The sequence below is a fragment of the Parasteatoda tepidariorum genome, chromosome 4 (genome assembly GCF_043381705.1).
Source record: "Parasteatoda tepidariorum isolate YZ-2023 chromosome 4, CAS_Ptep_4.0, whole genome shotgun sequence".
NCBI lineage: Eukaryota > Metazoa > Arthropoda > Arachnida > Araneae > Theridiidae > Parasteatoda > Parasteatoda tepidariorum.
In genome coordinates this window covers 82,044,715-82,058,770 of record NC_092207.1, presented here as the reverse complement: position 1 = coordinate 82,058,770, position 14,056 = coordinate 82,044,715, and the positions used below count along the sequence as shown (strand labels likewise).

Here is a 14,056-nt window from a genome sequence, read left to right as displayed (position 1 = left end):
AAAAAAAAGAAAAAAAAAAAGAATATAAAACATAATACACTAGCTTTTAAAGAGGGTAAATTGATTGAGAGCTTCTTCCATCTAAGCATTGCTTATAATGCGTTGATATTTCATGACCAAGGTCAAGAATGCAGAATTCATTACTCTTATATAAGGCAACCCCTTGATATTCCTTACACCATAAATGGTAACATGTGATCTTCGACCTGACCAATAGCTCCGCCAGAATAATACATTAAAATGGTAGTTGCCCGCATGATGAAAATTCACCATCTTCTAGTCAGAAGTCAATAGTTTAGTATTAAAACATAGCAGAAAATAATTCATGATTAAAAAAGGACAGCAATGAGTAAATGATGCAAATCATTCTGGATGAATGTGTTCAAATGATCAAAATTAAATTATGTATCTTATAGACCAATTAAAATCAATCAAACCAACATTTTGGTTGATTTCTACAGCACAAAGAAATACAAGGTTTAAACTTCTCATTCAATTGTAGTCAGCATAAAATATCAGACCACTCGTCGCAACAAAAATTATAATCATTGAGGTTTAAATCTTTACTACAACACACTTGGCCCAAAAATTCAGACAATTTTCAATTGCTTTAAATCTGGCACAGTAAAAGCAAATAGTTACATTTAAGTCAGCAGTAATTTTTGTTCTATCAATCAAATATAAGCAAATTTATGCAATTTAAAACAAGAGAATCCATTTTATTTAACTTTTCTTTAAAAAAATAAAAAAAAAAGGAAAACTAGTTTTTAACTTCTCATACAATTTAAGTAATTTATATCAGACCATTTATCGCAACAAAAATTATAATCACTGAAGTTTTAATCAAATCAATACTGAAGAAAAAATATACACCATTAGACTATTTCAAAGTAAATTATAATCGTCTAAAAAATGACAATTTCCATTATTAATGATATGGCCAATGATAAACTAAGTGTAAGACATTTAGCTATAAACGCACAAAGCCGATAAAGAAATAACTTTATAATAATTTTATGAAATACTGCAAAGACTCTTAAAAATTATAATTCACCTAAGAATTTTCTTCCAAAAACTCTGTTGAAGTTTGAGTTTAGCTACTTTGATCATAATTTTCAAGAAGACCACTCTTAAAAAATGTCAACAATGAATTTTTTGACCAACGAACACAATCAAGAATCGCTTAGCAGAATTTTCTGAAACTAATAGAAAACTAAATGCAAAATGCACCTTTCCATGAGAATGGCCTGCATTTAACCAAAAAAAAAAAAAATCTTTAAACTTCTCATTCAATTGTAGTCAGCATAAAATATCAGACCACTCGTCGCAACAAAAATTATAATCATTTAAGTTTAAATCCTTACTACTACACAGTAGTATATCTGACCCTATAGAAAATTTTCAAATACCTTAAATATACCACAGAAAAACCAAAATTACATGTGGGAATTTTTTCATATCAATCAATTAAAATAACAATGTAATTTAAAACAAATAAAATCCATTTTATATAATATGTCTTAGAAAAAGGAACAGTTTTTAACTTCTCATACAATTATAGTCAGCATGATATCAGACCACTCGTCGCAACAAATATTATAATCACTGAAGTTTTAATCAATACTGAAGAATCATTTATCCTAGTAGACTATTTTAAAATAAATTATGTTAGCAGAAGACTTAGTAAACACCATTAAAGGAATTACTTAATAAAAATTTAATTTCACCTAATAAAATAGTCTCAAAAGCCTCATTGAATTATTTGGATAATTAACATGGTCAAGAATTGTTTAGCAAAATTTTCAGAAATTAATAGCTCACTGACTGAAAAATGTACCTTTCCTCAGCCTACATATTATATCAATAGGAAAAAAAAAATAAAAGGTTTAAACTTCTCATTCCATTGTAGTCAGCATAAAATATCAGACCACTCGTCGCAACAATGATTATAATCATTGAGGTTTAAATCTTTACCACCACACAGTAGTATAACTGACCCAACACAAGTTTCAATTGTTATAACAGGGTGCATAGCCAGATTTTTTAGAAAAAATAAGCACCTTTCAAGTACTTTCTAAGCACTTCAACTAGTTCCTGATATATATTGCAGAGAAAATTGTGAAAATCCTGCACTTTTTGTAATTTAGAATGACAATCGACACAGCAAAGAAAAGAAAAATCTTATTTAAATGACAGAAAAATTAGGCACTTCTTACAAACCCCGAATAGAAAGAAAAACATTTTAAGGGCTTTTAAAAAACGTAAATCAAAAATAAGTACTTTATATAAATCTATGCACACTGTTTAAACCTATCACAGTAAAGGCAGTTATATGAGGGCCAATAATGGCAAATTTCTTTTAAATCAGTCAATAAAAAGTAAACAAATTTATGTAACTTAAAACAAAAGAATCTTTTTACATGACTGATATTATAAAAAAAATTAAAATAAACTTCTTATACATTTGAAGCCAACATAAGATATCAGACCACTCATCGCAACAAAAATTATAATCACTGAAGTTATAATATACATACTGAAGAATAATCTACCTTAGTAGACTATTTTATAAATAAATTATAATTGTCATATAAAAGAACAGTTTCATTGTTGATAAGGCCAATGATAAACTAAGAAAGAGTAAGACATTTAGCAGTAAACACACATTAAAGCTGTTAAAGAAACCATTTAATAATAAACCAAGAAAAAAAAATATCACCAATTAAAATACTGTCAAACACTTTGACAAAATATGGCTTTAACCCTTTCGCGACGCAAAGCGCGCTTACCGCTGAGGCCGGCAGTCTCTCTAGCGTGTGTCTCCCCAGGNATAAGTGACGGTCGGGGGGGGGGGGGNGAACGAGAAAACTCTCTGACACGCGGGTGTGTCGGCCGGGAAGTGAGCGCGTTTCTTGCTGTCACATATATGTGACAGTCGGCTCGAAAGGGTTAACTACCTTGATCATAATTTACAACAGAAAACATGTAAGAAAAAGTTAAAAAAAGAAAGAATTTTTCTGTTGAAAAATTGAAAATACAATTTGAAAATAGATAATTTTAAAAATAACTATTTATATTTCCACTATTACTAAATTATTATTAATATTCTTTTTCAGTATCGACATCAGTCTCTAATATGAACCCCTCATATAATTGTAATCAACATGAAATATCAGACCACTCGTCGCAACAAAAAATATAATCATTGAAGTTCAAAGCTTTGCTGATGTCCAGGAAGCTGCATGATTTTAAAATCTGCTGCACATTAAAATTCATATTGAAAATAACAAGAAATGTGCAACAGGCCTTATATTGATTGGGCAAAAAAGGCCTTATATTGATTTTTAGGTGAAAAAACCAGAGTTAAGATTACAAATTGTGTGCAAATTCAGATAAAGGCTTCACAGGTTGTAAAAAATAAATAATAGAGAAGCAAGGTACGTTTAAGAAAGGGCGAATTAACAGCAGATGCTGGAATATGTCAAGAATACCCCTGATCTCAACCTTCGGTCATAAATATTTTATAAGAATCTCAACAAGATTTAATTCTGCTAATAAATAAGGAGAAAATAATGTAGTTTTTATGACATAAATATGAGAGTTTTTTCATGTAATACTTGAAATATTTTTAACTTTATAGCCAACCAAATACAAAAATTATACCAATAAAAATAGAAATTAACAATATTTTAACTATGTATCACAAAAAGTACATGATTAAAGAAATTTATATCTTTTAATTCATAATGTTGCACAATGAGATATTTAATAAATTTTCAGTATAAATAGTGGTAGTAAATTTCAAGTAGTAATTTAAAAATAAAGAGCTCCAACCAAAAAAAGAAAAGCTTAGCTTCATTACGACATAAAAGCTTTATATACCATAAACACTATCGCAAAACCAATCTTGAGAAGGATTTCTAAATCAGAGAGGTTTAAACCAGAGAGATTAAAAACATGAAGCACTTTCAGTTAAACTGGCAAAATAGAACAGATTTATTTTACAAGATTTTCCAGTAAACTAGAAAGCGGTATTTCAGAAGACTACTGAATAGAAGTTTTTATTTACATCAACTAAAAATTAACTTTAGTTCGTCTAAGCTAAGAACTCCCACCACAAAGCCTGAGGCCCTCTGATGCTACCGAAACAAGAGTGGTGCATTTTAGAGAGGGTAGCTTCTAACACAATAGAACGAAGAAAGAGATTACCTTTTTTCGAGGACCCAAGCCAAAACCACTCCAAAACAGTGATCTTGCACCCCACTTGAAATAGTCATGCCTCTTTATTATAGTCACAGCCACAGGTCCAGGTAGATGTCTGGGGAGTTCATATTTTAGACAATCTATATAAGTGGAGAATAAAGAGACAAGTAAAAGAAACACACCTTGTCTTAGAAGTACGTGTCTAACAGCTGTTTCAACATAATAGTTTGTTGGGTCTCCACTGTGAATCATCAATCCATCTACAAACTTCATAGATTTTGCTCTTTGACCTCTAAGTTTACCAGAGACTACAACTTCACATCCTCTAGCACCACTTTCCATGATGAATCGGAGAACACCATAACAAGCTCTGCAAAAGTATTCCAATATTAAAAATAAACAAATAATTTCAGTTTTTTTTAAAATTTACTAAAAATATACCAGTTTCAAGAAAACAAACACCAGAAACAATAAAATGAGAACTTAATGAAGACACCTTTAAAATTAACAAACATGCCTAGCATTGTTGTCAATTTTGCCTAACAAAAATATTTTTTAGTTTCATACTCCCGTTATTTTACTGTTACCTTACTTTTTTTTTTTTTAAAAAATACTTCATTTTTAATATCTTTATTTTCGTTTAATTTTGTAACTTAAAATCGCTTTTTCTAAAATCCCAAGAGAAAAAAAATTGGTTTAATCAATTAATCCAACTATTTGGAATGACAATCTAGATTTAAGTGACAATTAGCATTTGATTCAAGTGCTATAATCACAGAACATAATCAGACCAGTACCTTTTTTAAAGATGTAAGTACAAAGTATTTTATATTAAATTCTGATGAGAATGAATAACGTAGAACAGCAACATTATTAAAAAAAGATATATCACTTATTATTTATACACCTATCAGCAAGGGGCCACCTTTGGCCAAGCCCTCTCCTTAAAAAGACACGCATTTTAAGTCAATGCACCAATCTAAAACAATGAGCAGAGTTAAAAAAGTAACACCCCAAGCTCTGCACAAGGTATATTACTTTCATGAATGCAAATTCACGATGGTCAACCTAGCCCCTTTTTTTTTTGTTTCTTTGGATAATCAAGATCCTGTTAAAAAAAAAAAAAAGAGTAGCTCTTAAGGACTTCATTAAGGGGTTTTTAAGACTGTATGAATCCCGAAAAGATGTTCTGGCACAAAAAAAAAAATAAATAAATAAATAAAATAAAATCGGGGAATATTTTTATAAGAAATATCAGAGCAACTCTGAACATTGTGATTTTCTCTTTGCATACCTTCTAACATTGGAGAAATAAAATAACAGATTTTACTAGCGACACTTTTCAGATTACGTGATACATGTGTGAGTTTTGATACATGCATAATTGTGCAAGACAAAAAGAGAAAATTCAAAAATGGAAATAATATAAGCACTTACATTAACCGATGTAAAAAATAGGTAAATAAATCTTAATCCAAAACTATTTTAAATAGCTGCCAACATGAGATGGAAAAAATTCAGTAGATTTTACGAAATATAAATTTCATGATAATTGTTGCATACAGTACTAAATATTTTACACAAAAGGAATTTTAGGGACTTTTTAGTCAACAAAATTGCAATATTTTTCAGTTATGAGTGACAATAAACATACTTGAAATGTTATGTATTGTTTACTTATAATTTCGAATATTAATGGGTATTTAATTCATCAAATATAAAAGTTTTTTAAAAATTAATTTAAAAAGAGTTCTGAACTGATATATATAAATGAGTCGCTTCNCTAACATTGGAGAAATAAAATAACAGATTTTACTAGCGACACTTTTCAGATTACGTGATACATGTGTGAGTTTTGATACATGCATAATCGTTCAAGACAAAATTCAAAAATGGAAATAATATAAGCACTTACATTTAGCGATGTAAAAAATAGGTAAATAAATCTTAATTCAAAACTATTTTAAATAGCTGCCAACATGTCATGATAATTGTTGCATACTGTACTAAATATTTTACACAAAATGAATTTTAGGGACTTTTTAGACAACAAAATTGCAATATTTTTCAGTTATGAGTGACAATAAACATACTTGAAATGTTATATATTGTATACTTATAATTTCGAATATTAATGGGTATTAAATTCATCAAATATAAAAGTTTTTTAAAAATTAATTTAAAAAGAGTTCTGAACTGATATATATAAATGAGTCGCTTCATTATGTATTAATACTTATTTAAATATTGAAGCAAGCTATAATCCGCATGAGAATTCTATTTCAACTTACTAGAGAATTTTCTAAAAATTCACAAAAACCAGTAGAATTTTAATTCAACCAGTAAACCAAGAGAAACTTGCATAATTCAGTTATCTCCTGGAAAATCTAGTAGATTTGGCAGCTATGTATTTATATTCTAAACACTCCACATCAAAATAATTTTCAAAATTCTAAGTAATTAGCTTTATTTTACAGAATTTATATGTATTCATTCTTCGAACATAAGTAACTGATTTGATTTTGCATAGGAAATTTTTTATCTAAGTTTTTCATAACAGTTACCAGAGAAACTATTTTTTTTTTTTTATCAAAGCAAGCTTTCAAACTTTTCATCAGAAAGTAATGAGCGAAATTCAGAGCTGATTTCTTTAACTTCATAGAAAATTATGTCATGCTCAGCATTGGTATGTGGAATGCATAGGGCACTTAACAAAACATCCGCAATATTTTTGAACTGCTTCTCTTATACAGCTCATTTTCTAGTTGCCCAATTGACACTCACAGTAAATGATTCTTAAAACAGAAATACATATTCGTTTTAACACTCATAAAAATGCAATGAAAACAATTGAATTTATTGCAAGATTTTCATAGGCAAACAATGAAGTTTGTTATCGGAGAAAATGTCAGCGTCAAAAGACTCACAGTGGTCTTCTCACCACATCCAGTTTGGCCAGCGTTTCAGCATATGGGTAGCACTGGTAAAAGAGCCTTCTGTTAAGCTGATATTTATTACTAAAAAAGGCCTTCTTAAAATCTTTTAAAAAAATGCGAAGAAATATAAGAGTACTGGTAAACGGGAGATAGCAGTAAAATACGGAAGTCTTCAGCAAAAAAGAGGAGACTTGCCAGGTATGTTTTTGTCCATCCGTGAGCAAAGTTTACTTTTAAGTGTTTCGGTGGAATATTATGACCACCCCTCAAGTACTTTGAATATGTAACTTGTAATCCATTAAAGCACTAATTATAATTATTTAAGGAGACACAGTAAAGTTTGTAATAAAAAAGTCAAATGTGGACATAATTGCTTTAACCGATTTTTTAAAAAGCATTAATTGTGAAATAATTAAGTGAGATTGAATTAATGCAAATAAGTGTAGTTGACGGTAATTCTTGTTCTCAATTGCTAACATTCAATGTACAGAAATAAATCAAGGCTTAAAAAAAAAAAAAAAAAAATACCGTCTGACAGCTAGACCGCCAATCAACTTGTACCTCAAAGACTCACATTGAGCAATAGCACAAAGTCCTCGAGCAGCTACTTTTTCAGCATACAACTGCAATAGGAAAATGGATTTAGATTACATGGATTTAATGGAATTACCATGGTCAAATTTAAATTATAAAACAAAAATTTGTGATTACTAATATTTGATTAATGACAAAAGTCAAGTTGCAACATTTAAAACAAGAATAAAATTTTAATATTAAATACCTTGAAAAAAAGAAATATAAATAAAATATACTTTTCAAGAAAGTTAAAAAAATTCTGGAAATTTTTTTTATTAAAAAACTTAAAATCAAAAATATCCTATCATTAACCACAAAATATTAATAGAAAACACTCTAAATAGTTTAAAATTTAAGAAATTTCCTCAAAATTTTACATTAATACTATTAAAATACTTTATAAAAAGTGCCAAAGAGTTCAAAAATGTTATCAATTTGTGTTACTAACATTGCTTTAAAAACAAAAAGTGTTGAAGATATATTTGTTAATTTCAGTCCGAAATAAATGCATGTGAAACAATGCAATTGCAGAAACAGATTTTAAAGAGTACATTTACTGTAAGAGTAATTACGTTTAAAGAACAATTCAACAATGTTAAATGTAACAGAAAGAAAGAAAATTTCTTACTTCGACACTTCCCTCAGGAAAGTTAAAACGCTTTTGAACAACAGATGTCAATTCTCGAATTCTTCGCCCCTTTTCTCCCAGGACATTTTGTGTTCTAGTGGCCAGAATGATGATTTCTGTCCTGGTAGGAGTGACTCTTACTTCAACACCACTGTAACCATCTTCAGCTAACTCCCTTCGTAGGAATTCATTCAATTCTGCTTTGAAAACTCCATCAGCAACAAACTAATTATAAAAATTAAATTTTTTTTTAACACATAAAACACTTTTTGTGTTGAAACCAAAGTAAAGATAATAAAAATGCAAGTATTCCTAGTGAACATATTAGTCAGATGACTGGCAAAAGAATTTACTGCCGAGAACATCACCCGTCTAAATAAAAATTACAATTCCCATAAACATATGTCTAAATAAAAGGCATGATTAGTGGTAACCGCAAATCTGCAAATTTAAATAAAATGGTAACCATAAAAATTACTATTCATCGCAACTCCATCTTAAACAGACCTTAGTTCCTGGAAATGCACGGAAAACACTTGTGTGTTAAAAATTTTAATTTTATTTTTTAATAAATGTTTTACAAGCTGTAAGATAGTGATTTTCTTATAAGGAATTTACAGGGTGACTAAATTTAAGCATTATTTAACTCAACCTTAATTTATTTTCGATCTAAATAAACACAAAAGGATTTTATTCAATATCCTGATATATTCTTAAGGGACTTTTTCAGCTCTTTTATATTCAGTTTGTTTCAGCATCTTTTTACATGTGTTTTTATCGAGGCTATGAAGAATTGGTTGATGATGAAAAGAAACTTTTAGAGTTGACTTACGCTTAATTTCGTTTCCTCACTGAAAGATGAAGTATTAATGAAGAGGCCAGCATTAATATACAAAATCTTAAAAGTAATGCTTCCATATAAAAAAATTTATGGCAATGATTGAAAGACAATATTTAACTTTAAAAACAGAAATTGATGAGGGCAAATCAAATAAAAATAATGAAATAGTTCAGGGATAAATAAAGTTGCAGGAAGTAGTTTCAGAAATTCTAATCTTAATATTTAATTAAAATAGAGATAGTTATTAATTTTAATTTCAATAAATAATTTTAAAATTGATCATAAGAAAAACAAGTCAAAAGTCTAACAGAAATGTTCTCTATCCTCTTTTAAATAAATATTTTTGTTCAATTTAGAAAGTACTTCAACAGCAATAAGTGACCTCCAACCTCCCGGTCCACCCCATAGGCAGTAATTAAATATTTTTTCATACCACTATTTAATATTGCATTAGCTACACAACATGGAAGTTTTTAAACCTGTTCTAGAATTGATTTAACAATTATAAAATAAACAATTATCTGATGACAGTTTTAAAGGATCCACTTTAGTTTTTAACTGACATAAATAGTTCAATGAATATTTTAAATAACTCATTCCATCAGAAAAACTAAAAAAATAAGTAGAAATCTAACAGAAAAATAAAATTCACAATTCTCTAAATTTAGGAAGCATTTCTACTGAACCTAGTTGAGTCGTTCTGAATTTCTGTTTAGAATTATTAAATACACTGCATCCTGCAACATGTATAGTTAATGGTAACAATGCTGTATTTGATAAAGTTTTTTCTAGTAAATTAATCTAAGATTAACACATTCCAAAACCTCAAGATGGAAAATATCAATTTTGGAAGCTATCTGCACCCGCGAGAGAGTAAAAATTACATAAGAGAAGGGAATTACGAAGAGTACAACTCCTAGCCATCCAAAGGCATACTCCATGTTTTATTTAAAATAAAATTTACAACTTTTCCGCAATTTGGCGTTTTAAGTTTAGTTTGATAGATCACAAATCAGAAATATCCCCATCAGTTTCAGATACAAAATTCATGTACGCAAATAAATACCATGTAACGAATATACAAAAGCAATGCTGCCAGGATTAGATCTTGGCTAAAAATATTAATCAAACATCTATATTATTATAATTAAAAAAAATTATATTAACAAGCATATGAGGCTATGATATTGCCAAGAAAAAATTATGTTTTTAAAAAGAATTCACACCAATAAATATTATTTTTCTATGAATTTACAATATTTGATAACGTCTTAGGCCTTACGTTTACACGTAAGTTCAGGATTACTTAGCAATGTTTATAAGACAATTAAAATGATGCTATAGTAAATAAATGGTTTTACCTTCCTTTTCTTTGAAATTGTAGGATTCGTCATCGTAAATAATAATTAATTAAAATTATTAAGATCGTAAGCGGCCACTACACACGGTAACACGTTTACCCAAAAATTTTACCTCACTTCATAAGGGCAGTTGCAGTTAGAGACTGAAGCTCCGTTGCCATTTATGTGTTTAAAGAAATAATGGATCCAAATAAAGGCTTTCCATCTAGCACAAAAGTGAACTTCAAAACTTAAACTTTAGACTATACAAAATACTTCAACTTTAATTTTGTTTTGACTGCAGATGGCCGCGTAGCGTAAATATTGACGCAACGAAAGTGCCAAAAACGATACCTTACTTCTTGCATGCCTTTCTATGGACATAGATATCTAAATTATACTTATTTGATATTAGTCTGTGAAAGTTTAAAATAACAGATTGAGGTATAGTTTGAAAGTAAAGAGAAAATGTTCAGATTTCATCGTTTTATGAGTTGGATCTCTAAACTGCAGTGAGAAAAAAAAGTATAACTGTCATGTTAAAACTTTTATAACAAATTTCATTTTTTGATTATACAATCTTTTGAAATTATTTCTATTTGACACATAATTTTTAGCATTTAGTAATATGATCAATTACTATCTGCCATAAATTTATTGGTATTCAAAACACTCTTTTTAATTCGAACTGTAAGAGTTAGGGGGAAAAAACTTCAAAAATAAGCTCTAATTAATGAATATAATAACAAAAAAATTCAATTGAATAGTTGTCAAAAAATAATACAATTTTAATAATGACCATGAACTCATACATTTCTAATAATTTTTATTATACATCGATAATTCATAGCACCCAATTAACATGCACGTTCATGGGATTTATCTCTATATGACTATGGCTTTAAAATATATTGGGATAACAGTTGGCCCAATTTTAAATTGTTAGCAAGACCATGAAATAACTTATTTTTATATTAATTTGAGATTTCACATACCTCCTTAGATAATTAATCATTTCTAGGATTCAAAAGAGACACATTTCTGTTCTCATTTGGAAATTCTTCATCATCATCGGTCACCTGTTTTCGTTCATTTCTTGTACAGTGTCATGTTTTATTTTTGTACCACAATTGACATTCTCATTACAAATCCATCATAATTCGAGAAAAAACTTCCTGCATTCTTGATATAAAAGTTGATCATAATAGCTGAAACAGTGACTTCATATCTTTAAAGATACATTTTGCTTTACAGAAAAGTAAGCAATAGTAAGTGACTTATTTTAATGATTTGCTAACCATTTTAATCAAATCATAAAGATTAATGATAGTTATTTTTCCTGGATCATCTCAGAGATTGGAAATAACTTACCGAAGGTGAAATATTTTTAGATTTTTCATTATATTGAGTTTTGAATCAAATTAACCGAAATATTGGGAAGACATTCAAATAATAGATAAAACTTTAACATTAGGATACTCTAAAATAGCGGCTCCACAGAACACTTAGGTTCGGAAAGTTAGGATTTTTGAAACATGCGATTATTTCAATATTCCATTATTTACTCAATAATTCAGTTACTTTAATGAATTATTAAAGTATTATGCCCATGAAAAGGAAATTAAAAAAAGTTTTAATATAGTTTTTGTAATAACATTGTTTTGAATAAGTTATGGAAAGGACATGCATTTATAAAAACCTGCCTTAATATTTTCCTTGCCTTAGATTTGTTAATAAAGAAACAGTTCTTTTTAGTTTTCATATCAACAAAAATTATCATTCGACTTATTTTATTCATTTTCCGCTTATACATTGAAAAGATATTCATAGCTAGACTAGATTAAGCTCCAAATTAGCAAATTCAACTATTCTACCCAAATCCAAATTTAAGATTACTAATGATAAAACGAAAAATTTTATTCTTCTTACGAAGTATTTTCAAAACAGATAAGTATTTTATTGTTTGATACCTACTTAATGTCTTTCTTTAAGAAGTCATGTTTTTACTGAAAAATTATTTTATCATTTAGGGTTCCATAAACGAAAAAACAGGAAACTGCTGCTCTAGGAAAATTACCATTAGTTAAAATTTCCTAGTATTTCAAATCATCCATGCTTGTGTTGAAAAGATTTCCACTGTATCTTCATTTTGTTTCGAAATATTTATAATTACAACCCTTTTTTTACCTTAACCTTAAACAACCTTAAGTTTGTAACATTACCATTGGAGAATTTGACACAAAACACATGTGTGAATAGATTTATATTTATTGTTCTTAGATTTGTATTTTAAAGTTTTTCTTTGGAAGAGCAACTGTCATATATAATGCATGCACTCATTCAATCAATTAAATGAAGATGCAAAAAACCTATTATCATTACATTTAGTATCTCTCACCACAGCAACGATTAGCACAATGACGAACAGTAACCATAGTTAATTAAGCATCACTTATGACAATAATAGTCGGATGATTTTTCTCACCCCCTTTTAAAGATGAGTGTTGCATTTTCTTGCACATGTGTACTATGATCAGTGTATTCTTTCTGATTGCTCAAAGATAAAATGGTTGTGTGAAGAATTTATCATTAAAACGTTAGTGAGCGATTATTATGGACATTTTGACATATACTACAAATTTAAAACGCCACTGTTCGATAATTGCACTAGCAATACCAATACATTTAGAAAGTATATGTTCAATGGGCTTCATTGAAGTTGTTTCAAATTCGGTTGTTGCCAAAGCTAAGTGATCATTTAGTTGCAGGATTCAAAACAAAAAATTTGGCGAGAAATTTCCTGATAGGCAGAGGCAACCAGAAAAATTAAAAACTGTTCTTTTTAAAAATTATTGATTTCAAATAGAAATCTTTTCTAGTTTGCAAAATTTTAGAAGAATATTAATTATTTTTTCAATGTAATTGATCTGTTAGGTACATTACATTCATGGGTATGTGTTAACATTAAATTCATATATTATTTATTAACACCACACATATTTTTTTTTTTTTTACATAAATTGAAAAACTTTCTGTGAATGCCCAATATCACTTTAAAAGCTTCTGTAAACAATTTATTGACTCTTGTAACTAGTTACCTCTATTTTGTCTCCAACTACTTTTGGTGAAATTTGTTTCTTTATTTTACTCTATATTGATTACTATACATACCAACATATATTTCTTTAAATTTCGCAGTTTTGTCTGAAATGGAAGTTGTGACAGAAATGGATCTGCATGACAAATCTATTGCGTCAACATTTTCCTTTATATTTTTAAATTTTAACTTTGAAACATTTTGCTGAAATTGAATGCCCTTGTGCATGCTACTTTAAATCTAATATCTATTTAAATTTTAGCTATTTTGTATTGCTTATTGCTGAACAATAATATTGGTCATTCTTAGTTTCTTCCATTTCATCTAGTTTTTTTCCACTTTCTTCCATTGTCATAAGAAAAATAGGTTTCCCTGGAGAAAATGCCACCTCTGCTTTAAAGTTGAGTCAGCCTAGCTATTTTACTTTGGCAGACA

General features: G+C 28.6%; 2 protein-coding genes across 4 annotated transcripts in view; one reads left to right on the top strand and one right to left on the bottom strand.

The window, feature by feature from the left end:
• The window catches only part of LOC107456341 (ribosomal protein S3), a gene marked incomplete in the record, with an annotated part of 11,892 nt that extends 1,187 nt beyond the window's left edge, over window positions 1-10,705 (bottom strand). Inside the window, 4 exon segments of the mRNA XM_043039180.2 lie at window positions 4,382-4,573; window positions 7,668-7,762; window positions 8,344-8,568; window positions 10,546-10,705. Coding sequence (XP_042895114.2) covers window positions 4,382-4,573; window positions 7,668-7,762; window positions 8,344-8,568; window positions 10,546-10,578 — 545 coding nt within the window.
• Window positions 10,706-10,803: 98 nt separating this feature from the next.
• The window catches only part of LOC107456340 (rho guanine nucleotide exchange factor 38), a 60,137-nt gene continuing 56,884 nt past the window's right edge, over window positions 10,804-14,056 (top strand). The window contains exon 1 of one of the 3 annotated variants that reach the window (XM_016074192.3): window positions 10,804-11,049. The gene's annotated coding sequence lies outside the window, so the exon portion shown is untranslated. Of the gene's footprint in view, window positions 11,050-11,545; window positions 11,901-14,056 lie in introns of those variants that run through there. The other 2 variants (XM_016074194.4, XM_043039179.2) reach the window with 2 other exon arrangements.